Here is a 27,986-nt window from a genome sequence, read left to right on the forward strand (position 1 = left end):
TATCTTACCAAAAAAAATCCCAAGCAGGAATCAGGAGGCTCCAGGCTCAGGGGTCTATAGACTGTCATCTTAATGCTGATGCAGATATAGGATATGAGGCCACAGATCCATGTAAGGCAGCGGGCAAGATCAATGCCCCTGCAGAAATCAGACTCCAAAGGCTTGTACCACACATGAAATGGGTACTAGAAAAGCTGCTCAGAGGCTCAACAAGCAGAGGAACAAAATCCACAGGTATGAAATAAAATGTTATACCACCCACATAGTACAGAAACACCAAGTCAAGAAACTAAGCCCCAACCATGTCCATGACAATTCTGATCCCTGTACCCCTGGTAGAGGTGATGCATGTGTGTCTTGTAGGAACCTTCCACACAGCCCACAGCCTACAGCACTCCTGCAGCATATACCTCCTTTGGAGGTGGGCTCACAGCAAAAAATAACAAACCATGTAAAGAAAGGTGAAAGAAATAGGAGAATAAGCAAGAAGAGAAGATTGGAGAACAATTTTTGAAAGCAATGTAGAATGTTTAAAGTGTATAAAGAGAAAACAGATCATAGAATAAGAACACTCAATTAAGGCAGATTTGCAAAAGAATCTAGTAGAGTTTCTAGAATTGAAAAAGTTTATTTACTGAAATACAACTTAATAGATGGATTAAACAGTGCGAGTAAATTCAAAAGAAGATAAAATGCATGAACTAGAAGAGAGCTATGAGGAATTCCCACCTCACAACAAAAGACCCAGATTATTTTCACCTAAGTTTTATCAGACTGTAAGGGAGCCCTACCTGATACATATTGTTTCAGAGAAAAGAAACAGAATATTTTTTAATTTCATTCTATGATAATAATCTTTACTTTTAGAAAACTGGACAAGGGCACTGAAAGAAGAGAATATTTGAGAGTAAGCTCACCGATGAAAAACATCAAAATAAAATATTGACAATGTATTTTAAAAGGACAAAGAAAAGCTATGACATTATTGAGGAAGAGGGTCTGCATCTTACATAGCAAAACAATTGATGCAGACAAGAGTATCGTCCATTGCAAATTTTTAAAAAATACTTTTAGTTAGGAAAGTAGGAATAGCATTAAGTCTTCTTTAACATAATAATGTATCTAGATATTTGAGATTAAAAAATGCAGCGTCATTCTAATGGTAACTCCCTAATTAGAGTTATTCATTTTAAAATTACAAAGAAAAAAGCAGAACAACCCATTTCACCACTGTTATTTGATGTTTATCTAGAAATTCTAGCAGTGCTGTCCAATAGAGCCTTCTGCGATTATGGAAATGTTCTATCATGGTAGCCAGTATGGTAGCCAGTAGTCACATGTGGTTGTTGAGCCCCTGAAATCTGGCTAGTATGATTGAGAAACTGAATTTTTAATTTTACCTAATGTTAAACCACTGCCATTGAGTCAATTCCGACTCATAGTGACCCTATAGGACAGAGTAGAACTGCCCCATAGAGTTTCCGAAGAGCGCCTGGTGGATTCAAACTGCCGGCCTTTTGGTTAGCAGCTATAGCCCTTAACCACTACGCCACCAAAAAAAAAAAAAAAAAAAAACCCAGCGTTGGTTAATTAATATAAATTTAAGTAGACGCATGTGACAAGTAACTACTGTATTAGACCTGGCAATAAAACAGGAAAACTAATCAGAGATATTAATACAGGGAAGAGAGAGCCAAAATCATTACTTTAACATGATGATTTTATCTTCCTGGAAAACTAAAAAGAGTCAACAGAATTACTGGACTAATAAGGCCAGTCAGCTGGATGATTTCAAAATGAATATCTTACTTACATAACCATCAATAGCTTTGTCAGAGTTCAGCAATGATCAGTTAGAAAACATAACAAGAAAAATGTAACAACAACAAGTAAAATCTAGTAAAAACTGATTTAACCAAATTTTTAAAGACGTGAAGTTCTAAAATTTTGTGAGGGGTATAAGGAAAGCTTGAGTAAATGGAAATACTATAGACTCACGGATAGCACAGAGTCTGGAGCCAAACCACCTATGGAAAGAATCCTGGTTCTGTCATATCTAACTGGGTGATCATGGGCAACTTATTTGACTTCTCCGTGCCTCAGTTTCCCTATCTGTAAAATGGAGATGGCAATAATAACGCCTATATTGTGCGGTTGTTACGAGGTCTAAAATTTGTGTGGGACTTAGAAGACCATCTGGCACACAGTAAGCAACCAATTAGTGTTATAGCTGCTAGTATTAATTAATTTTTATCGCTATTACTATTATTAAATGGAATGGCAACTGGATATGGTAAAGACATCAGTTGTCTTCAAATTATTATTTACATTTAATACAATCCCACTAAAAATTCCAGTGGGATTTTTTAAGTTAACGAAATGATTCTAAAATTTATGTGAAAGAAAAACCTACAAGAATAGCCAAGAAAAATGTGGAAACTTGCCGTAGTTGATTTTAAGATGTATTTTAAAAAGTTACAGTAATTGAACCGATGTATGTATGACTGGTGCCACAATAGGCAAACTGAACACTGGAACAGGAAAAAGAAAATCCATAAACAGAGCCAAACACTTATGTGAATTTAGTATATAAGAAAATGACCTTTCAAAACAGTGGGGGAAAGAATGGATTATTCAAATATAGTGTTGAGACAACTGGCCAACCACTTGGAAAAACAATTAAGTTAGATTTTTATCTCACACCTTGCATTTAAAACAAATTCCAGATGAGCTAAAAATTTAAATGTGACATGAAACTATAAAAATTCTAGAAAGAAGCAAAAATAAATGTTTACATAATCTTCCCGTGGGAAAGAACTTTTTAAGACCAACACTAAAAGGAGGTCCCATGAAGGAAAAATCTGAGAGTTTGAATACATATTTTTAAATTCCTCTATTAGATTAAAAAAAGTCAAAAGGGGGACAGAAAATGGACAAAATTATAAGAAATACGGCAAACAAAGGGGCAATAGCCTTAGCATAGGGATCACTGAAAATCAGTAGAGAAGAAGTTGAACTCCTCAATGGGTTAAAGGTGGGAAAATGGACTTTACAAGAAAAATAATGGTCAATAAACATGAGAAAATGCTCCAGGTAACCAAGGAAATGCAAATTGAGATACCAATTGTCATTTTTACTATATCAAATTGGCAGATATTAACAAAATACAGTGCTCAGTATTGGCAAGGATGTAGAAGAATAAGTATTTTCATTCAATGTGAAAGATTACAATGGTGAAGACCATGGCAGGAAATTCTTAAATGGGTCAACTGCTTTTATACAGTTTTTTAACCCAGACTCTCAATTTCAGCTTCATCAAAAGGAAGTGATTGGGGGTGTTTACAAAGATTTAGCTACAAGGATGTAGCAAAAAATAAATAAATAATATCAGCCAAAGACTGAATGGGCCCATGGAACAAAGCAAGACTAAAGGGGCACACCAGCCCTGGGGCAGGGACTGGAAGGTAGGAGGGAACAGGAAAGCTGGTAATAGGGAACCCAGGGTTGACATGTCATGGGGATGTTAAACAATGTCATACAACAATATGTGTACTAACTCTTTGATGAGAAACTAGTTTGTTCTGTAAACCTTCATCTAAAGTTGAATTAAAAAAAATTAGCAAAAAATAAATAAATATATATATATATGAAGAAGAAAGAGAGCAAGAAAGAAAACAAATAAACCCAACCTAAATAAAAAAAAAATTTGTTTTTTTTTTAAATGGTAACAACATAAATGTTTAACAATAGGGAATCTATTATATACATTATGCTTCACTCCTGAAATAGAATGTTATTAATTCCTTTTAAATAATGTTGGAGAAGAATAATTAGTAATGTGGGAAAATGTTAATAACATAGCATCATGTGTTAAAAAATAAGTAGTAAAACAGTACCTCTATATTATTTTTCTTTTACGCACACACATTTATATGTAGAGGGAGAAAGAGATTTGAAGGGAGTACATCAAAATGTTAACAGTAGTTACCTCTGAATGAGAGACCACTATTAATTTTGATTTTCTTTTTTATATCTCTGTTTTCTAACTTTCTGCCATCAACATGTGTCCCTTATGTAATAAGGAAAAAAAACCACACACACACACAATAGTAATTTAAAATTTAAGAGTTCTGGGTAATTATTTAGGCCTTGCACACACATCTTAAGTTGAGCATTTGGTTGGCTCTCTAGTCAACAGGCTGAACTCAATTCTGGCAAAAAAAAAAAAAAAAATCTTGGAAATCTTCACACAATCTTTATTTATTTTGGCTGCACTTCTTCCTACTTCAGTATTCAGTGTCTTGTGCCAAGAAAATATTCATTTTCATTGGAAATCATTTGCAGAGATACTAGAATGCTAAGAAGACGACACTGGAGAATGAGCTGAAGAAGTGATCCATTTTAATGCACAGTATGTTAAAAAATGGACATCTTACTAATGCAATCATGAAACACATGCTAGAGTATTCTAGTGCTGCAAAGAGACACATGAGGTATGACTACAAACAGAGGAAACTGATTTTGAATAAACTCACTATAATTCACTTTGTAGGCCATATGAGAAATCAGTTTCATGGTTTATAGGCACACTTTTTTTTTTTTTTTATTGTGCTTTAAGTGAAAGTTTACAATGCAAAGCAGTTTCTCATACAAAACCTTATACATACATTGTTATGTGACCCTAGTTGCTCTCCCTACCGTGTGACAGCACACTCCTTCTCTCTACCCTGTATTTTCTGTGTCCATTCAACCAGCTTCTGTCCCCCTCTGCCTTCTCATCTCGCCTCTGGACAGGAGCTGCCCACATAAGCCAAGAAGCACACTCCTTACCAGTATCATTTTATGTCTTATACCCCAGTCTAATCTTTGTCTGAAGAGTTGGCTTTGGGATGATATTGGCCCCTCTGAGGGTATTTTCTCAAAGCGAGCACTAGTCATGAGAGCAATTCAAAGAGAAGCACTCCATAGAGGGGGAAGAGAGACAACACTCATTCAGATGAAGACGTTCCAGTGTGTTTGTTTTTACAAATCTGCCCAGTTATCTGGAAACTTCACTTCATCTTAGAAAACCTCTGGGCCTGGGGCTGCTGTGTGCCCCCCGAGAAATCATTAAAACACACCAAAAAAAAAAAAAAATTTTTTTTTTTTCTATGGTGGCAGACCACCACCTGTCTGTCACTTTGTCCTACTGTGGTGGCTTGCATATTGCTATGATACCAGAGGTACTGGTATTTCAAATGCCAGTAGGGTCACCTGTGGTGGACAGGTTTCAGCAGAGCTTCCAGACTAAGGCAGACTAGGATGAAAGGCCTGGTGATGTGCTTCCAAAAACTAACCAATAAAAACCTTAAGGGTCAGAAGAGAATATTGTCCAAAATAGTGCTGGAAGGTGAGCCCCCAACATTGGAAGATACTCAAAATACACACATGCGTACCACAGCGTGGCAACCATTTCTGGGCCTCCATTGCTACTCAAGCATGCACTCAGGCTCTCCTTCCCACCTCTCTTCTGAGTTGCTGTGTAAGTTTGTGTCCTTAAAGAGCAGGCAGCTTTCCTCACAACCCATGGCCGTGGTTGTCAGAAGGCTTTAGCCATTTTGGTAGACTCATCCTTCAATCTCAATTCCTAAGGTAAAATCCTTGCAAACCCAGCAGTGCACACAGCTCCAAGCCTTCAAGTGCCAGGACACACCTTATGCATGAATCCTGAATTGTCCTCTGCCTGGTAAACAAAGCTTTAAAACATGTATTTATTCTTAGCAAATTACAGCTGTCTTAAGTGCAGCACTGATTCTGACCTCGAGATTACATAACTTTTAAAGGCAAATGCTTTTCTTAGGAGATAATTTGTAAGTTTTATAAATATATGTCAACAGGGAAGAATTTTTTGGTGTAGATTTATTGAGAGGGGAAATACTTTGCAAGAGGCCCGATCCCCATTAAGTTGATTGCGTTTTCTTGCAATGCCTAAAACAGACAGAGGTGAATGTCAGATACCAAAATATTATATGCAGTGTGGTCCAAATTGTGTAAAAATACTATATATTCAAATGCATTTTTAAAAAAATCTTTAGAGTATACCCTAAAGCAGTGTTGATCACTGAGAGGATTGCCAAGAATTTTAATTACTTTTTTAAAAATATGTTTCTGTATTTCCCAGACATTTTATACTAAACATGTATTTTTATAATTAACAAAAATACCAATAAATATAGGTAGAAAATAATTTACATTCAGAGAAATAAAACTGTGTTGATGGCCAGTTCTAAGTGCTGGTATGCCCAGAGCTATGGATGTTCCAGTCCGCTGCTGGGCTTGGGAATGTGTGAACCCAACAAAGATAGACAATCCAGAGACCAGCAGAGCTGCCAAAGACAATCCAGAGACCAGGACAGCTGCCAGATCCCATCCCTATGCTCCTCTGAGAATGGACGCATGGTCCCTCACCTTTACTTCTTCTCCTTCTGGGACCATGATATAATTTTGATCCTCGTGAACACATTGACCAAATTAACTCATTTCATTTTCTTCCAAGACTGCCCTCACCTCGGAGCCCTGTGTTGGTTTTTATGTGTAAGACTGCTCTACAGCCCCTCAATCACATCATCTCAGAACCTCAGCAGCAATGTATGTCCCATTTCTGAAGTGTGCCATTTAAGTTACAAAGTTCCATCAAAGCCAAAGAATGGCTGAGGTGCTGTGGCACACCCACCATTAGGAAAACTGAACCATTTATACCTTCATGGAGGAATTTATCAAGAAACTCTCTCCTTTTCAGGACTTTACTTCCAATGTCCTTCCAGCCTTTACTCCCTCTCTACCTTTTCTACCAATCGTTTTGTAACAACTCTGAGCTTTTCTGAACATTCCACCAGTACCTTAAGGAGCTGTACACTACCCACTGTATCTGTAGGCCCCTCTACAATAAGCCGGAGAAGGATATAAAGCCATGGTAGACATTATGCCAGGGTTTCTAATCTCAGCACTATTGACATTTGGGGCCAGAGAATTCTTTGTTGTCGGGGACTGTCCTGTGCATTGTAGGAAGTTTAGCGCTATCCCTGGCCTCTACCCACTAGATGGTGGTGGTACCACTCCCCACCCCAGTTGTGACAACCAAAACTGTCTCTAAAAAAAAACAAACCAAACCTCTTGCTGTAGAGTCTATTCTGACTCATAGCGACCCTACAGGACAGAATAGAACTGCCCCATACGGTTTCCAAGAAGTGCCGGGTGGATTCGAATTGCTGACCTTTTGGTTAGCAGTAGTAGCTCTTAACCACTACGCCACCAGCATTTCCAGAACTGTCTTTAGACGTTGCCAGTTGTCCCCTGATAATTCTTTGTTGTGAGGTACTATCCTGTATATTGTGGGACAGTTAGCATGAGCTCTGACCTCTACCCACTAGAAGCCAGTAGCATCACCCTTCTAGTTGTGACAACCAGAACCATCTCCAGACATCGTGAATTGTCCCCTAGGTGGCAAAATTGCACCCAGTTGAGAATCACTGCACTATATGCGTGTCCACAGATCCCATTTGAGTAGATGACTTGCTTCATGTCATGCCTGTATTATATAGCCTTGACACAACATGGTAGATAAGTTGTATGACCCACTCAGTTTGCATGCGCGTTCACATCTTGTGTTTTATGGGTACCTCAGACAATAAGCCCAGCAATACCTGACCTTAGTAATGACAGTTAATATTTGCTGAATCCTTTTATATGCTACATATCGTGCTAAACACTTAGTAATATCATCTCATTAAAATTTACAGCCTATGAAATGAGTATTATTCTGGGTGGTGCAAAAGGTGAACGTGCTCAGTTGCTAACCAAAAGGTTGGCTGTTCGAGTCCACCCAGAGGCTCCTTGGAGGAAAGGCCTAGCGATTTACTTCTGAAAAAATCAGCAATTGAAAACCCTCCTGAGCACAGTTCTTGCCAGGAGTTGCCACGAGTCGGTATCGACTAGACGAAAACCCTGAGTTATGGATAATGTTACAAGCTTTGCCCGAGGCTACATAGCCAGTGGGTGGCAGGGCTGTGATTGGCCCAGGCTCTTAATGTTCTCACTATTCTTTTCCTACTCCAACCTGATTCAGGGAACAGAAGACCAAAAGACATACCTGGATTCCTGGGGGCCCCCAAACCAGTTACAGGAACTGGTGGAATAGTTAGGTGTAGACCCAGGAAACTCACCTAGAACCTATTGCCCAATGTCATGCCGTGATTTCATAGTTACTGGCAGTGAGGACTTCCAAGGAAACCCTGCAATAACTCCGGCCAGTTATATGTATGTGGCAAAGGGAAGAGGCTGGTAGGTATAGGTCATATCTAAGGAAAGATGGTGGCTAGGGAAGGGGTGGGTGGGTGTGGGTCATGTCTAAGGAAGATGATGGTGGCCAGCTTGGTTGTGCCACTTTAAAGGCATCCCTCTGGCCTCAGCTGAGCACTAAAGGACAATGACAGAGGGGTGCTATATTCTGAGAATGTTTCCCAACTTGGCCTTACCCACCTGTGCTTCACTATCACCTCTTCGCATTCTGTTTTGACTTGTTTCTCATGCGTCTGACCTCACAACTACCATTTAGCCTTTCCAAATAGAAGCCATTCTCTCTACCTTCAAGATCTCTGCTTTGTCCCTTGATGTAGAGTTTAATGTCTTCTGTCAAAAGAATCCTTAGGCTTGTTATCTCACTCATGTATGGAAACCTTCCAGCCCAGAGCCTGACCCACAGTAGATGCTCAATAAATGTTCCTTTCATCCCACTCTCAGTAACAGGTCCCATTTACTTTTGCAACGAGACCCCCATGTGTGTGACTGATCATTGCAGATTGCCCTAGGAGGGCAACCAGCCACCTCCTTTCTGACTGGAGCTCCAGAAAGTTCACCCCAGAGGCTTTGAATTCCACCAGCATGGAACCCTGATGAATATGATTTCATTTCAGATGTTTATACAGTAGTTTAAAAGCCTAAGTTTTTAAAAAGCTAGTTACTGTTGGAGCAATAAGAAGGTGGAAATACCCAACCTCACTCTAGCCTGTCTGTTCTCCCTTCCTTTGGAGACTCATTCTGAAAACCAGCTGATAATTTGATGCTAAACAGTTATACTTGGCTCTGGGATTCCCCAAAAATGCTCCTTAGACCTGGGGGAGGTTAGGAGAAAAAGCAGAGTGAGCTCATTCAGGCCCTAACTCTGCTCTTTTTCCCACTACCTAATGCAAATGTCACAGTAGGAATGTAAACTCAGCTTCAGGGCTTACATCAGCTTTTGCAGGGTTTCAACAAGCTGCCCCCAGATAAGCCGAGGGGATATTTTTCTTTTCCCTCTGGCCAGAAATAAATATTTATCTCAAGAAAAGACTGCCAAGACTTGGAAAGTATTTGAATGATTTAATCACCCCTATGAAAGAATTCTCTCTGATTTGTATGTGAAATGGCTAATGAACTTTAATCCTGGTTTTATCCCAAATCCACTAGACAGTCACTAACTTCAGGGAAGAACTTCGGGAGCTTCCTTCTTCACCAGTCTGAAAAGGGATACATTGATCCAAGGTCAAAACCCAGAAATGTACATATTTGAGCGTATGGTTCTAGAACATGGACCCAAAACAGTAGATCAGTAACGTTCAGAAGATTCTTCAACCGTATCATTTTAAAAAAAAAAGAAAAAAACAAACCGGTTGCCATCATGTTGATTCTGACTCATGGCGACCCCATGTGTCAGCATAGAACTGTGCTACATATGGTTTTCAACAGCTAATTTTTCAGAAGTTGGTGGCCAGGCCTTTCTTCTGAGGCATCCCTGGATGGACTCAAACTGCCAGCCTTTCGGTTAGCAACTGAGAACTTAAACCGTTTGTGCCACCCACAGACTCCAAACCTTATCCTAGAGCTCTTCAACCTTGTCCTGGAAGACATGCCTGCTGCCATTATCCACCCTCCCCCGTTCCAGGTCTCGACCATCTGCCTCCAAAGTGGGAAGAGCCCCAGTTCCTGTATGCTTCAGGCTACATCATAAAACTACCTGAGTTGACCTTGGGCAAGTCATTTCAATAAAACCTGGTTTTGAATTCCAGCTCTGACACTAACTAGCGATGCAGCACTAATTCAATTATCTAAACTGAGCCACCATTTCACAAGCTATAAATAATATCAATAGTATCTCTCTCAGAGGATTGTGGAAGGATCAAATGAAATCATGGGTCTATAGTGTTAGCCAGAGTCAGTATACATATAAATATACGTGTGTGTATGTATGCATATACATACATTTATGCGCACACACACATTCACTGAAGTTTCTCATTTTCTTAGGAATTCCCAATGTCTAAAAAGATGTTAGTTTGGCAGAACAATGTAGTATAGCAAGCTGACATTTTTAAACTTTTCATCTTTATTTCCTCTGATTTTAAACTACACATTCACATAGTCTATTGTAAAGGCATGAATGCCCATGTCATAATATAATGTCTGCAGATTAAGTGCCAACTATGTGCCTTGTACTTTAATTCACTCTTACTTAATCCCCACAACAACCCTGTGCAATGATGTCATCATCATCACCGCTGACAGATGAGGAGTTTGTCCCTGCTCACACACACCCTAGTAAGAGCAAGCCCTGAGATTTGAATCCGAATCTGTTTAACTCTGAAGTCTACACTGCCCCCTATGTACTCTCTAGACTCAGCTTCAGGGATACTCAGCTCCCAAGTCTGGGATATTTGGCAGTTTGATGTAATAACACTCATTAACCCCAAATCCTGATTTAAATCAAGCTTCAATTCAGTTTCAGACACTTATAGATCAATGTTTTAGGTTAACCTATGTCATGGGTCCACCACCCGTCTGTCAGTTCGTCATACTGTGGTGACCTGCACTTTGTTATGATGCTGGAAGCTATGCCACAGGTATTTTAAATACTAGCAGGGTCATTCATGGTGGAAAGGTTTCACTGGAGCTTCCAGACTAAGAGAGATTAGGAAGAAAAGTCTGGCAATCAACTTCCGAAAATTAGCCAGTGAAAGCCCTATGGATCACCACTGAACATTGTCTGACGTAGTGCTGAAGAATGATCCTCCTGGATTGGAAGGCAACAATGGACTCAAGCATGCTGGTGAAGATGGGGATGGCACGGGATGGGGCGGCATTTTTTTCTGTTATACGTGGGGTTGTCATGAATTGGAGCCAACTCAACAACAACCAACAACAACAACCTGAAATCTGAAATCTCTTTAGCAACAGTCAAGAATATTTATATTTATAGATCATCTAAAAATTCCCCTTCACTTCTGGTTTCAAACACCTGCCCCTCCCTAATTTTTTCCCAAATCACAAACAAAAGCCAAGTGGCACATCCAAGCTCCTGGTCTCCACTTCCCCTACCCACTTCTAACAAACAGTGAAATGGCCGCCCAGAGGGCAGAGGAGCATGGGCCTCCATTGTCCTCAGAGTGGATTATACCCCATAAACGTGACAGCACAACTGGCTTTGGCAGAGTTCGCAGAGAGGCTGGCACAGCCCCCATGCCAAACACCACCCAGCCAAGGAGCAGATGAGGAAGGCTTTGTGCCCTGTTTCCCAAGTGGACGTTCCAGGAAAGAGTCAGATGATCTGCGTTATGGAAACCAAATGGCCCTCCTTTGTTTAGAGAGAGGGAAAAAAAGCCACTCATTTTTGTGGTAGAGAGAAAACAGGCTCCAAACCAAACAATCCCTCTTAGAGCAGTAACTGCCAGCTCTATCCAGCATGGCGCACAAGCCTACCAGGCTGATCAGCGCTCTGGTGGTCGGGGTGTTGAGGTGGTCCTGCCGCGCCGGCTCAATCTCTTCCATCCTCCCGAGGAGCCCTTGCCCTGCTTGGCTCCAGAAATACTTGGTTTCACAAGCAGGAAAGGAAAACGAAAGGCAGGGGCAGGGAGAAACATCTACTTGGCCAAGTCAATGTAGTCCTCTCACTCTTTTCTAGTTGGGACGCGGGAAGGAGCAAAGAGGGCTTCAGAGAGAGCCCTGAAAGAAACTGTGGGTGCCACACAGGAGCGTGGGCCCACCAGCCCCTGGAGTGCCCCTGGCCATGCCAGCGGCAGCGTGCTGACTCGGTCACCCTCCTCGGCCTGACCCAGCTCTTCCCACAGAACGCAGCCAGGAGTCACGAGGCTGTCTGTGGCTGCACTGTGGCTCTCCACGGCTCTGTTGGCCAGCTCTGTGGGCAGGAATCTGTACTCCCAAGTATCACTAGCGCATATGCAACAGGATAACCCGTGGCTAAGAGAAAATAAATATAGGTTCTGGTCAGCCACGCCTGTCCCGAGTTTGGAGAGCCTCTGAATGAGGAAAGAACACGGGAGTAGTCACTTCTAGTCCTGGCTTTGCCTCTAACTTGCTGTGCAACCCTTGGTCACTTTTGCCTCTCTGAGCCTCTGTTTTCCTGTCTGAAAAGTGAGCCTAATGATTCCCGTCCCACCTTAGTTCACAAGGTCATTATGTGAAGGAAATGAGGCAGGGTTCTTCTCAAGGGTGGCAGGACACCTGGTGGATAAGCACGTGGAGTCTGCAGCCAGGCGGCCTGGGTGCGGATCCACCGTCCTCCGTGAAACGCTGGACAAGTTAATTGACCTCTCTTGACTGTTCCTCACCTTTAAAATGATAGTACTAATACCCCATAGCACTGCTGGAAGGTTAAATTTGATTATGTGATACATGAGAAGTGCTTAGAGTGTCTACACGCAACATGTCCCTTGTGAGTGTGGCTGTCATTATTACCAACAGGTAGTGTCATCGTTGTTGTTAGCTGCCATTGAGTTGGCTCTGACTCATGGAAACCTGTTGAACAGCATGTTGTCTGGTCCTGCCCCATCTTCATGATCCTTGGTATGTTTGAATCCATGGTTTTGGCTAATACTGTCATCATATCCCCATTACCCATTGCCATGGAGTAGATTCCGACTTGGAGCGACCTCTAGGGCAGAGTAGAACTGCCCCATAGGGTTTCCAAGGCTGTAATCTTTACGAAAGCAGATTGCCACATCTTTCTCCCCCAAGGAGAGGCTGGTGAGTTCAAACTGCCGACCTTTCAGATCGCAGCCTAGTGTTTAACCACTGTGCCACTAGGGTTAGTAGAGTGTAATCATAAGCTTTATAATTTTACTCAACATACCCTCACCCTTTCTTCAATATTCCATAATCTGCTTATGACTTTTAGGGAAAATTCTAAAAGCCCCACTATGGTCTATACAAGTTTGATCACCTGGACCTATTGCCTTTTCTAGCCTCATTTGGAGCTATTTCTTGTCTCACTCAAATTCAGCAACCTTATTAGCCTTCATTTAGCTCAGAAGATCTGGGCGGAGATATTGGAACCCTCATACATTTCTAGTGGTATATAAAATGGTGCAGCCACTGTGAAAACCAGCTTGGAAGTTCCTCAAAAAGTTACACATAGAATTACCATATGACCCAGCCATTCTACTCCTGGGTAGATACCCAAAAGAATTGAAAACAGGGACCCAAACCAATGCCTGTGCACAAATGTCCATAGCAGCACTATTCACAATCGCCAAATGGCAGAAACGGCCCAATACCCATCGATGGATGAATGGATAGACAGAATCTGTACAATGGAATGTCGTTCAGCCATAAAGAGGAATGAAGTACTGATGCATGTTATGACAAGGATGAAACATAAAAACATCTTAAGTGAAAGAAACCAGTCATAAAAGATCATGTATTGTATGATTTCATTGACATGACATGTCCAGAGAGGTAAATCCATAAAGACAGAAAGCAGATTAGTGGTTGACAGGGCCTGAGGGGAAGGAGGAACGGGAATGACTGCTGATGGGTTCAGGGGCTCCTCTGGGGTGAGGAGAATGTTTGGGGACTACGTAGAGGTGGTGGTTGCGCAACGTTGTGAATGTACTAAATACCATTGAATTGTTCACTTGAAGATGGTTAGTTTTGTTTGTGAATTTCACCTCTTGGTAAAGGAAAAAGAAAAAAGATCTGAGCCTTTCCCACCCTGGGATCTTTGCAGTGCCTGCCGCGCCTCTCCCACCCCACTTCATCATGTGACCTTCGGGTTTCAGCTTAACCAGCCTTTCCTCAGGGAAGCATTTCCTGACCTCTCAGATAAGGAGGGCAGCTGCCCTTCTTCTTCTTCACAATTAAAATTAAATAATAATTTGTGCTGTTCCTAGCATGTCAGCAGCTTCTTGCTGCTTTGTTCATTGCCAGGCCTACCACAGAGCCCAGCACACAGTAGATACTCGAGGAATACATTTTAAAATAAAAAGGCACGTGTTTAATAACATTAGCATCTGCAGCTCCTATAAAATCCGTGCAAGCAAGGACTGTTTCTCTTCTCAAAGCCTGTGTCTCCAGCGCATAGTAGGTCTTCAGTGGATGAACAAATTAATATTTGAGTTGTTGTTGTTAGGTGCCATCAAGTCGGTTCTGACTCCTAGCGCCCCTATGTACAACAGAACAAAACACTGCCCAGTCCTGCGCCATCCTCACAATCGTTGTTATGCTTAAGCCCATTGTTGCAGCCACTGTGTGAAATCCATCTCATCGAGGGCCTTCTTCTTTTTCATTGATACTCTGCTTTACCAAACATGAGATCCTTCTCCAGGAACTGGTCCCTCCTGACAACATGTCCAAAATATGTGAGATGAAGTCTCACCATCCTTGCTTCTAGTGAGCATTCTGGCTGTACTTCTTCCAAGACAGATTTGTTTATCCTTCAGGCAATCCATGGAATATGCAATATTCTTTGCCAACACGGTAATTCAAAGGGATCAGTTCTTCTTTGGCCTTCCTTATTCACTATTTGAATAGTTGAATAAATGAACAAGTGACTTGGTGTAAACTCCTTAACTTTCCACCACCTGAAAATTTCCCTAGACAGCGAGCAAGAGCACAGCTGTCTACCCTCTTCCTCCTCTTCCAGGGTGCTTTGCACTCAATGTCCTCTTGCTCCTCATCCCAGGTAGCTCTGCTCCTTAAATCCAGGCATGTAGGACACGAGGCTTCCCAATCTCCACTCAGGCAAGTGCTTAGTGTCAGCCATATTCTGAGGTCCGGACTTGCAAATGTCGTTAGAGACATCACCTTCACATCAAAGGCCAGTAGCAGAATACCATCCTTCAATAATATGTGTTACCTTCTGTATTCTAGTACACCAGCTGTGGTCGAGTCGACGCCAACTCACGGCAACCCCATGTTTGTCAGAGTAGGACTGGGTTTCATTGGGTTTTCAGTGGCTGATTTTTCAGTAGTAGATCTCCAAGTCTTTTTTCCAAGACAACTCTGGGTAGACTCGAACCACCAACCTTTTAGTTAGTAGTCCAGCGCATTTTCTAGTATAGGTAGTTGTATTCACAGCTTGATTAAAGGGACAAACCTTATCCATCTTCACATCACCCATAGGTCCTACCACAGTTTTTTGTACAGAGCAGACAGCCAATAAATATTGAGTCATAACAGAATGACTACTGTATATTGAGTATAGTCATTTTCAGCTCTGTCCCTGGACCCGGAACCTGGGACACAGTAAAATTCTTAACGAACCTGAGATTAAAGCTGTTTTTTTTTTTTTAACTGTGACTATTAGCAGTGTCCTTACCAAGGTCAGTCATTCACATTTCTGAAATACTTCTCCAAAGTTGTGACTTTCTCCGCCTTTATTGGCGGGTCAGCTAAAATAGTCATCATTGTCCAAAAAAAGCTGCTTAAGCTTTTCCCGTCATTCATTGCCATAAGAGCAGGTATATCCCTATCTCAAGCCCCCCATCTCTAATCCGTCATTCACAGCAACAGCTGCTAAAACTTCCAAAATCATCATTTCAGTTTTTCTTCAAAATCTTTCGAACTTTTTTTTTTCACATCTTGTTGAACTATGTCCGGATCCCTAGGTCTAACACAAAGAACTTGGATCAAACTTCTTTCCATATTGATCTTTTCAAATTCTAATTATATCCTACCCTGCACCATATCTCTTCCTTGCCTGACTCCCTATCGTGTATGCTATTCCTCCCAGCAAGAATGCCTCGTACCCATCTCTCTTCCAAGGTACAGCTCAGGCTCAGTGTTCCCTGTGATCTGACCACATCACCCACCTAAGGGAACTCCCTACCTTCAATATTGTTTTTAATGATATTTTTGCTTAGCCACTTCTTGCATTTGTCAGTGAACTTTTTACGTGAATATGACTTCTGGACTTAGACAAGTAGCTCCTTGAGGACCAGTCCAGTATGTTCTTGTTTCCCCTCAGTTATTCCCTGTCTTAAGAGCTCAGCATCTATTAGCTCACTGATTGACTCGACTGGACATGTGGGGTCTGGGAACTGGTACTCAGGCACAAGACCTTGAGTTCACTGCTAATGGATGTTAGAGCACAAAAAGATTTTTTTTTTAACTACAAAAAGTTCTTTGCTATTACTCAACCAAAGAGAAATGAAAGCCTGATATATGCTACAACATGGATGAACCTTGAAAACATTGCCCCATTGCTGTTGAGTAAATTCCAAGTCATAGCGACCCTATAGGACAGAGTAGAACTACTCCATAGGGTTTCCAAGGAGTGGCTGGTGGATTCAAACTGCCAACCTTTTTGTTAGGAGCCAAACTCTTAACCTCTACACCACCAGGGTTTCCTTGAAAATGTTATGCAGAATGAAATAAGTCAGTCACAAAAGGACAAATATTGTATGATCCCACTTAAATGAAATGTCTAAGATAGGAAAGTATATAGAGATAAAGTTTATTAGTGGTTACCAAGGGTTGGTGGGAGGGAGAGGGAAAGGAAAGCCCAATGCTAAGGGGACACTGAGCTTCTGTTAAGGGCAATGGAAATATTCGGGAACGGTTAATGATGATGGCTGAACAACACGACGAACATATTTAATGTCACTGAACTGTACACATAAAGGTTATTGAATTGGCAAATGTTTTGTTACCTATATATCTACTACAAAAAAAAAAAGTTCTTTGCTTTTCTAGTGTCTCCTCGGAATTCGTTGAGGGTCTCTAGGGATCCCTGAATTTGACGTTATAAATTTGCTTTACTCCTCTTAATCCAGTGACTTCCTTTTTACAGATGAGAAGCCCTTCACAGTGGAAGATACGTATCTGCTGTGTCCAGCGCCTGTCTTAAAAGAAGTTGGCATGTAAGTTTTCCCCAATGATTGAACCTCACAGCCAAGGAGGAAAGAAGAAGTAGAGGGACAAAGGAAATGGCTTTCTGCATTGTCATAATCGTATTTATAAGGTCACCTCCGCAGCAAGCCTTTCTCTAGACCCATCCGGTAATGATGGTCATGGTGAGCCCAGCAATGGGATAAACCCTTTACAGAGAATGTCTCATTGCATCCTCCCAGCTTCCCAAGGAACCAGATACTCCCATTATTCCAGTTTTAGAGCTGTGGTCCTGTGGGCAGGAATCTACAGTCCCCAGTATTTCTAGTGAGTGTGCAACAGGGTAAGACATGGCTGAGAGCATTTAAGCAGCTTACTCAAGGCCTGGCTTGACCACTACTACATTTGTAGAAAGCTCACACTCCCAAAGCACTCTCACACATGTTACCTTAACTTAGCACCCTCTTGGAGCCCTGGTGGCCCAGTGGTTAAGAGCTGTGGCTGCTAACCAAAAGAGCTTATCTATGAGTTGTCTGGGTAGTACCAAAGCCACTCACATCAGATCACTGGGAGTCCAGATAACACCAGCAGAACATCAAGCTTATAGCTTGACCAGTTTATCCCCACTGAGTTGGGTCATTTTTTAAGAATACTTGGTCCTACTATTGCATGTTCCCACTTATATGAAATATCTAGAACAGGCATAGTGTTTAGAGATCAAAGTCTATTAGTGGTTACCAGGGGTAGGTAAAGGGAGGGGGAAAGGAAGACACAATGCTTAGGGGACACTGAGCTTCTGTTAAGAGCATTGTAAAAAATAATAAATTACAAAATAAAGGAATACTTCGTCCTGCTATAATGCGGCAAGTAAATTAAATGGAGCAGGCTTTGCCCATTCAGTGCAATTTGCTGCAATGCAGAAAGGTCCAAATGCACTGCCTTGACACAACCAAGTGCATCCTGCCATCTCTCTAGAATGTTAGAAGTGGGTGGACATAGTGACCACACCCACATTTTACAAATGGGGAAATTGAGGCCCCCCGGGGGCGTGGCTTTACCCCTATAGACAGTTAGTTAGGAGAAGAGCCCAAAGGGGGCCTATGTCCCTGGCTCTCAGCCTATTGCTCATTGCACGCTATGCTGATCTCTCTGGTTCCCTCGTTGTCATTGCAGGAAAGCCGCACTCCAGGTCAGCATGAACGATGGCCTCTCTTTCATCTCTAGCTCTGTCATCATCACCACCACACACTGTGTAAGTCATACCCTTTCCCTCTGCTGAGGGCCTCATTATCATTATCATCAACAACATTTCTTAAACACCAGTCTTCTCCAGAGGTGTCTGGAAAGTTTTCGAGTTTGGTGTTCCGTCTGCTGAGCTTTTCTCCTGGCATTCCTAGGCCAAGGCTGGGCCAGATCAGGGGCTGCTCTTTCCCTGGAGTATAGAAGGAATGCCTGGGTTGGGCTTCTCCGACTTCCCCATTTCTGTTACGGAGGCGAGGCCTGAGGCACTGGCTTGACTAGATGGTAGGCTGGAGTAGTGAGGGCAGATCCATGGTTGGAGTGGGTATAAGAAAGAATGGGCAGAAGCCTTTATAGAAAGCACTTTTCCAGGGAGTTTTTGATAAAGGAGAGCAAGAAAAGGGGACGGTAACCGGAGGAAAATGTGGAGTCTACGGAGAATTTTTTATTTAAAATGGGAGAAATTGGAGCTTGTGTATATGATTGTGGAGATCATCCAATAGAAAATGGGAAGTTGATGAAGCAGGAGAGAGGAGAAGGAATCTATGCACTAGGGATTGTGAGACAGGAGTGAGGACTGCATCCTCTCTATCCACTCCTCGGATGGCCCTTCTCTGGATCCTTTATGTCAGGCAGTTTTCTGTTAACGTACAAAATCACACGCAGAGCTTTTTAAAAATATTGATGTCTTGGCCTTATGCAAGACTAATTGAACCAAAATCTCTGGAGTGGGGCCCTAGGTTGGGTGGTTTCAAGGCCCCCTTAGAAGTTTCCAAGAACTACTATAGCCTACAAAGTCACCTGCTGTCAGTCTCTCAGGGCTCAGCCAGTCCAAGGTGGCCAGGGTGTGGTTAGCTGGCATACAGACCATTGCCCCTAACGTGACCAAAATAATCTTTGTCTGAATATTTCGCTTCTTTCAGCTGTTGTATCTCTAGATCATTCTAGAATGATCTCAAGATCATTCTAGAGACTAATGTGTTTGGCCTGATGGTCAGCTTAGACAGGTATTGTGGCCACTTCCTGGCTGGCCTTTGGAAAGCATGTTTGAAGATCATCCTCAGTTATTGGGGTTGTGTTCTTAAAATGTTACAGTTGGACATGCGCTAGCAGGCCTGCACTGAAGCCAGATAAGATGAAAATGAATTGTCTCATAAGAGAGGAGAAAACCAGGTCTCGTGATGAGCAACAACTTCCCCCCACCCAACTTTTCATCCTGTGTTGGGAGCAAACCAGTTTCCTTGAAAAAGCAGGGTAAGCCAGTCCAATGGGTTCAGGAAGAGTTTTACTGGGCCAAAGCAAGAGGCTAGGTTTGTCACAGAGAAGTGTCAACACTGAGGAATATCTAACTCTCAGGCAGCCAGTTGACCCTCAGATCTGGAAACCTGTGTAGGATACCACCCAATTTAAAAACTGTATGCAGAAACAGTGAAATTTCTTCAAGTGTTCCCTGCCTGATTCTTTTGGGTAGTTATAACTTTGTTGACTCTTTTGGAACCTCCAACTTGCAGGAAATGATTAAAATACCCCAAATCTAATAACTCCATTCCAGATTCCTTCCAGCTTTTGAGTGATCCAACAATTTGGATCTGTAGTTCTCATTATGTCTGAGCATACCACAGAGAATCAGACACAGCCCTTGGGGCTGCAAGGGCAGGGGAATTGGGAAGGGAGAACATCTCAGGCCTGTGGTATGGCACATACAGGGTTATTAATTTAAACCCTGGACCTGTAAGTCAAGGAGAAAGGGTGCCTTTACCAATGCACTGCAAAATTAAAAGAAATCCCTCTACATCTTCCTGATTCATTCCACTGTCCAGTTATATCTTTAGTACATGTCACTGAGTTTTCCGTTCAGTTAATCCTTGATCAGTACCACCTCGTAACATCTGCAGTATTCCTCTTTTCACTTGAAAATGCTGTATGTGAACAACAAAATTATAACCAACCTAAGATTTGAGACCCAGGTCCATTCATTCATTTAGTCAACAAATATTCATTGATCAAGCACAACGTGCTAGGTACTGTCCTGGGTGCTTAGGTTACATCAGAGAATACAACAGACAAAAATATCCGTCTATTGTGGGGAGAGGGGTTGAGGGCAGATGCAGGCGCAAACAATAACCTTAATAAATAAAAGATATACTGTGTTAAAAGGCAGTGCATGCTATAGAAAAAAATAACAGAGTAAGAAGGTTTGGGACTACTTGGGTGAATGGTTCTAATTTTAAATAGAGTAGCATACGTTGAGAAGGCCACGTTTGAATAGAGGCTTGAATAGTGAGGAGATTGACCATGAGGCTACTGGAGGGACAGCATTCTAAACAGAGAACCCTGACACTAAGGCCCTAAGGCCAGAGATACCTGGTATGTTCAAGGATGATCAAAAAGGCCAGTGGTCACTGGAAGAGAGCGAGTGAAGAGATCAATAGGCAGCAAGGTAACAGAGGATGGAGGGTGTTAGATTCTTGTAAGGACTTTGGCTTTTGAGCAGAGGGGTGGTATGAACTAGCTAACACTTGAAGATCATTCTGGCTATTGGAACAGCCCATGGAGTGGCAAGAAAGGAAGTATCAAGACCAGTTAGGAGACTTACGGCAATATTTCAGGCAAAAGATGATGGTGGCTTGAATCAGGAAGGAACAGTGGAGGTGGAGAAAGGTGGTCAGTGTTGGGTATATTTGAAGGTAGAGCTCATGTAATGTATTTCCAGAAGCACTAGATGTGGGCTTGAGAGAAGGAGAGGAATCAAGGATGGCCCCAGAGGTTTTGACCTAAGTAACTGAAAGGATGGCGTTGCTATCAGCTGACAGGAGGAAGATTGCAAGTGGAAAAGATTTAGTTATGGAAGGACAGGGAAAATCAAGAGGTAGGTTTTGCTATTTACTAGTTGTATGACCTTGACCAATTTATTTAGCCCCTTTGTGCCTCAGTTTCCTAATTGGTTAAATTAGGATAATAATAGCTCACATCTCTTTTTAGTATTTTAAATATTAAATAAAATGATATGTACAAAGTGCTTAGCAGAGGACCTGGCAGGTAGTAAGCACACAGTAAATGTTAGCCATTATTATAGTGGAAGCTTCGTCAAAATTATTGAACTAATTGTTGACTCCTCCCTTTAGAGTTCCATTATAACAAAGGGGCTCTTCTAAGGCAAGTGTCCCTAGGAGTACATGTATAGTCATTCAGCCAAGCCCTGATGATTGAAAGGGCAGACAAGATGACCAAAATCACCCCAGGCAAAGGACTTGTATTCAAACATAAAATGCCAATCCCCAACTGGACTCAACACAGAAGCTCAAAATATTGACATTGATGGGCAAAATAGAGATGCAGGTGGAATGTATGGTCATCCAGAATATGAAGTAAGTCTTGGACTTGCGTTTGTTTCTTGGGCAGCTGGTTTGGAGGACAAGGTTTTTAGATCAAAAAATGATCCCTTGAGTCTGAGTAAAGGGTTATTCTAGTGAGTGCCGGTCAAAGCCCGCCCAGTCTTTCACCAGGAACCGAAAATAATTTTAAAATATGTAGCTTAGACTTTTCTTTTCTCGCTTTATTTGGTGCCCATTTGGACAACTGTGTCACAAATTTTCAAGATCCACAACAAATAATATCGTGGCTGCCAGAAGCAGAAATTCCATGAAGTTGTACAGAAAAGAGGTTTTACCATCCAAGAGCTAAAAGATTCCCATACAAATGGTAAACATTGTTGATCTCCATGACTATAGAAAATAGTCAGACATCCGAAGTGCTCTCTCAAAAGTATATTTCAATACACCCCATCTCTTTCATTTTAACTGTCCTCCCTTTTCTTCCAACCTCTAGCAATAGATGGGAAAGAACTTTGCCTTTTTGAGAACAAAGTAAGCATGTTTAAGTAATTTAAAGAACTTTTCATGGAAGTGTCTTAGATGAACATCTTAAAACTCTGTAATTCACCATCCAAAGCACGCAAATATCAAGAATCATTAAACAGGTATTTATTGAGTTGTGTCTTCTATGCTCCATTTTCATGCTACAAAGTCACTGTCCTTAAGGAGATTATAATCCTGTTGGAGAAATGAGTCCAACAAAAATATACAAGAGTATGTGATAAAGAACAAGATCATGTGAGTTGAGTATAAATGCTAGAGGGCTTCAGAGAAGGGAAAGATGAGTGAAGACTGGAAGAGTCAGGAGGGCTTTATGAAGGAGATACAGCCTGATTGATGATTTGGAAAATGTTAATTATTTGAACAGCTAACAGAGCAGGAAGAGTTCATCCACCAAAGAGAAACCAGCCCGAGCAAGGGCTAGATATGTCTACAAGCATAATTTGTTATGATCCCTCCCAGAACCGTGACTCAAAGTTCTGGCCCTTCGTCCTTAAAAAAAAAAGTGAAAATTCTGAAAACAGGCCAATGCATTTACATTTGCTTCATCATTCGTCTCCTAGATTTATATAGGAAATACATATGTATCTATCTTCTATTTACTTCCTCTTACTTAACTGGATATTTCCGTTATTCTTTTTTTCTTTTCTACCTTTTTGATTTGGGGGTTTATATCATTTATTTTCATTCCTTCAAACCACTTTAGGCTCTGAATTTTTTATAGCTTTGGCTGCATTATATACATTTGTATATTTAATACGGAAACATTACAATTAATCTCTAAATATTCTATAATGATAGCTTAGTTTTCAATTTTGGCAATTCCTTTTATACCATGAATTCTCTATTCCTCTCATTTGGTAGAAGTGTAGCTTCAAGTACTTATCCAAAAGGATACATGGATAATATATTTTCTGAGTCCTTACAAATTTATACATGTCTTTGTGACTTCTTCTGCTCCTCCGTGAAACCTGCACGGTTCCTCTGGGCATCATGCAGCTTTCCCTTCTCTGAAATCCTATAGCTGGGCATTAAGTTCTTCAGCTACAGTTAATTACATCCCAAAATCCTATAGGTATTGCTTAGCCTCTTCTAGCATTTATTGTCACAATAATGAAGTCATAGAGTCAACTGATTTGTAGGTAGCCTTCTTGGGAAGCCAGGAAACAGAAATTTTTCTTCGTCATAGTGGTTCAAATCTTTTGCCAGAATCTCTAAGTGTTGGTCTCTTTTTGTGAAGTATTTTGGGAACATGGTAAGCTCTTCAGTCTGAATACGGTAGTTCTTTTTCCACTCAAGAAATTTTCTCCTCTTACGTCTTTGATTATTGTTTCCGTGATCTTTTTTGGCCTCTCCTTCAGAAAAACCAATTATAATCACCCATCTATTTACTTTCCAGACTATGTTCTCCATATCTATTATCTCCTTTCTCTTTGTTTAAATTTATTTTTCTTTTTGTCTTCATTCTTGAAGCAATATGGAGTTGGAATTAACAGGTTCTGGAGTCACACCAACTCGAGTTCAGTCTTAGAGAAGTAACAGGTTAAGTCTTCAGTGCTTCTCATTTGTGCTTTTCCTCACATTTTGTATCGATTTCCGGTACATTTTGATTTGGGACCATTTCTCAAGTTGGCAACTATTCTCCTAGGATTTACACTCTTACTCTTGATAACCCAGTATATAACAGTGAGGTCCAGCCAAAGCTCCTCTGTATTAACTCTGATCAGGATTTAATTTGTATCGATCACCAGGCTGGAGAATCTCAATCTTTGGACAAAGAAAAGAGAGTTAAGGTTATAAATGTTGTTGTGTGCCATCAAGTGGGTTCCAATCGATGGCAACCCCAAGTGTCCAGAGTAGGCCTGTGTTCCAGTGAATGGGTTTTCAAGGCTGCGACCTTCCAGAAGCAGATCTTAAGACCGTTTATCCAAGGTGTCTCTGAGTGGGCTCAAACGACCAACCTTTGAATTAGTAGTCAAGCACTTAACCATTTGCATCACCCAGAGACTCATAGAAACTGATAAAATTGGAGGTCACTGCAGGGAAGCTTTGACTTGGTAAGTATTGGCATAGCCTGAACCCACCTGAAATACTAGAAATTTAAGCTGTGGCAGTTCAATTAATCTGGATACCGCCAGCCAAGAGTGAGGGCTCATGGACTGCCTTGGTCAGGGCTGGCTCAGAAGGGGTGTGCTGGAGCCCATGGATGGAGGCTAGAGTGGCTGCCTAGGAGAGACCGTGAAGGGAGATCAAGGACCACCTCCCAGTACCATCTGGAGAGTTATGTCCTAGGCAGCATCTCCTGGTCCTTGTTTTGTAAGTCAGTTCAATGCTGTTGTCAATTGGTTTAACTTGGGAAAACACAAACCTAGGCTGGTTTTGTAGTTATATGGCTATCTAGGTAAACAGACAGCTGGCATGGCTATCCTTGCCAACATTTCTTGAACTTCACCAGCCTGGTAGGGAGGGAATCCAGTAACATGTGCTGAGTGGCAATCTTGCATTCCAACATAATAAAAATTATTGTGCTGTCTTCAGAAAAAGTAGAAATCAAAGAATTTTTCCTTCTAGTCCTTTTCCAAGGTCAGAAAAGCAGTCCATTAATCAAAATAGGTACCTGTCTTTGGGATAGAACAATCATACCAGAAGCCATATGCATATAGGCATCTTCATTAAGGAAAAAATACAGGGGAGGTTGCTGGTGGTGAATGGGACCAAAGATATAACAGTCAAGACGAATGTGCATTAAATCAGTACTGTTGGCAAAGTGTCCAGGACACATAGAAGAATTGCCAGCCCTTGCCCTCCAAAAGTCTAGAACGTAGTTGCCAAGGCAGGATAGACACTCCAAGAGGTAAATATTACACAGCTTGTGATACAAAAGACAAGTATCACATGAATACCCAGAAATTCCTCATCTGTTCCAAAGAGTCATGAGCCTCCACATAGGCCTTTAGGTAAGTCAACTGACACAATTTACTGCCCAACATGAGGAGTGTCCACTTAATGGGACAAATGGGTTTCTTCCCACTTGCTTACCAAGAAGGCTTTCACCGCTTCCTGAGAAGGGGAGCTGGGAAGATCATCCTAGAAATTGAGGGACCAACCTGTAGACAGTTTATGACTGTGCTCACTTCTGAAACCTCTGTCCTTGAGTGTCTTTTTTCCCAGCAAGATCCTCTCCAAGCTGTTTCTCAAATCTATGAAATGACCCCTGGAGAAGACAAACAAGAAAACAAACCTGTTGCCGTCGAGTCAATTCTGACTTATGGTAAACCTATATATTACAGAGAACTGAGCTCCGTAGGGTTTTCTTGACTGTAATCTTTACGGAAGCAGATCACCCGGCCTCTCTTCCATGGCCCTGCTGGATAGGTTTGAACTGCCAACCTCTCCATTAGTAGCTGAGTGCAAACTATTTGTGTAACCCAGGGAGGAACCTTGGAGAAGACAAGTCCCTCCCAAACAACCAGTTGAGGAGGGCAGAACCAGAGCCTATGCTCCTACTTTCCTCCGTAGATTTCTCCACCCCAGCAACATTATTCTACTTCACATCCAACTCTCCTTACCTCAAAACCCACCCCTCTTCTTACTCATTTAGCCACAACCATTTCCCATAGCCTTAAAGAATAAGGAAAGACTGGACTGGAAGGGAGATATAAACCTGACTGTGAAGAGGGTTTGAATGACAGAATATAGAGTTTGGGAAATGGGAGACCATTCAGAGAAAGCACAATGCGATATTTTAGGAAGATTAATCCAACTTTTTGATGTACCAGCTATATAACTATAACAAAATAGCATTAATTTGGATGCCACGGATTTATAAGATTGGTCATTTGTACAAAGATCCAGCTCTACTTTAATTTGCCATTATTTAGGGTAAAGGAACTTTGTACCAAGAGTAGCCAATCCACAGTACTGGGGCTACAGGTGAATCACGAGAGCTTCATACTCAGTTCTTGAAAAAGGGTGGTTTTTTGTACCCGTTGTTATCGCTGTAATTAAAAGTGCTATGTCCTTTGAAAGAGGTGGATTAGCAAGACACAGAGAAGGACTTGGTTGGAGAGGTAAAGTGGAAATAAGTGTAGGCTCCCTAAAAAAAAAAAAAAAAACTTTTTTTTTTTTTTAAGGTCAGATTAATCTGGCCAAAAATCATGGTTCTGCCACTTATTTCATGTGTGACTTTAGACTGATGGTGTACTTAGAATAGCTGGCACAGGGCTTGGCATACAGTAAATATCAATATTCGTTTTCTTGCCCTGGTGTCTTAGGCTCTGTAAGAATCAACATAGTGAAATGTTTTCCAAAAAGACTCTGACTTCTGGTTGAATTAACAGAAGCATAGTATCTAAGCCTAAGGAGGTGACAAGACCTCTCAGCTTGACGACGGTTAAGACACAGTACTGTGTTCAGTGCTAAGAACACTTAAAGGGACAGCCTAGAGAAACCAACTATATGAGAAGTATCAAAGGTGGCATACTACACAGAATAATCTGTAAAATTAGGGCTTTGATGTGAAAAGATACCCGATGGCCATTTTCAGCATTTAAAGGGCTTCCCTGAGACAGGTATGTCTGCTTTGTTCTATATGGATCCAAGGGGTATAATAGGCTGAGTTTTTAAAAGGTCTTTCTAATCAGGAGTGATCTCCCTGTTACAGGCAACATGACAACTTGGCAGAGTTATGTCAATACCATGCATGGATCACATAGGCTATTGAACTAGAAAAACTTTCAGACTCCTTCCCACATTGAGAGTCTTTGAGTCTAGTCATCAAAATATGTTAGTGAAGGAATAAGGCAAACAGTATCAGTCCTGTAGTTTGACAAAAGAGCTTGGATTTTACATTTTGAAAATAAATATGAAAGACCTTTGTTGGTGACACTGGAGGCACCTTCCCTGAGTGTGATTCAGATTGGCCACCCTCCATCCAATATAAGTGAGATTATAATTCAGACATCTTGTCAGGAGGGACATCGTGCTTGGTAAAATACAGGGTCAACGAAAAAGAGGAAGACCCTCAACGAGATGGATTGACACAGTGGCTGCAACAATGGGCTCAAGCATTACAACGAGTGTGGGCATGGCACAGAACCGGGCAGTGTTCCATTCTGTTGTACATAGGGTCGCTATGAGTCAGAACTGACTCGATGACACCTAACAACAACAGCATGTTTCAGACAGGGAGAGTGTTTAAAGCTCTTCCTGGGAACAATCTGTTTTCAAATGAAGTGGAAACATACTTTTTATTTACTAACAATTAATAGGCTAGTTAGAGATTATTCTCGTCTGTTTATTAGCCAGTCTCAGTAGAGGCATACGGAACTCAAGGCATTTTTTACAGTGTCCTAGTAATTTTTTATTATTATGTTAAACAAGATGGTGTGTGGCTTCACTGTGCTATCATTAAAAACCCCCAGCGCGGTCGAGTAGAAAGGGCAAAAGGTGTTCGCTTCGGCAGCACATGCACTAAAATTGGAACGATACAGAGAAGATTAGCATGGATGGAAACCCTGGTAGCATAGTGGCTAAGAGCTACAGCTGCTAACCAAAAGGTCAGCGGTTCGAATCCACCAGGAGCTCCTTGGAAACCGTATGGGGCAGTTCTACTCTGTCCTATACGGTCGCTATGAGTTGGAATAGACTCGACGGCAACGGGTTTGGTTTGGGTTTTGGTTTGTGCAAGGATGACACGCAAATTCGTGAAGTGTTGCATGTTTTTTAAGAGTTTTA

At 41.5% G+C, this 27,986-nt stretch overlaps 1 protein-coding gene and 1 pseudogene across 1 annotated transcript in view; both read left to right on the top strand.

The window, feature by feature from the left end:
• Positions 1-27,986, top strand: part of ANTXR1 (ANTXR cell adhesion molecule 1) — a 274,861-nt gene that overhangs the window by 100,465 nt on the left and 146,410 nt on the right. Inside the window, exons 11-12 of the mRNA XM_003413659.4 lie at positions 17,099-17,168; positions 18,310-18,388. Coding sequence (XP_003413707.2) covers positions 17,099-17,168; positions 18,310-18,388 — 149 coding nt within the window. The remainder of the gene's footprint in view (positions 1-17,098; positions 17,169-18,309; positions 18,389-27,986) is intronic.
• LOC111751586 (U6 spliceosomal RNA) lies at positions 27,699-27,975 on the top strand (annotated as a pseudogene).

The sequence above is a fragment of the Loxodonta africana genome, chromosome 15 (assembly GCF_030014295.1).
Source record: "Loxodonta africana isolate mLoxAfr1 chromosome 15, mLoxAfr1.hap2, whole genome shotgun sequence".
Lineage (NCBI taxonomy): Eukaryota > Metazoa > Chordata > Mammalia > Proboscidea > Elephantidae > Loxodonta > Loxodonta africana.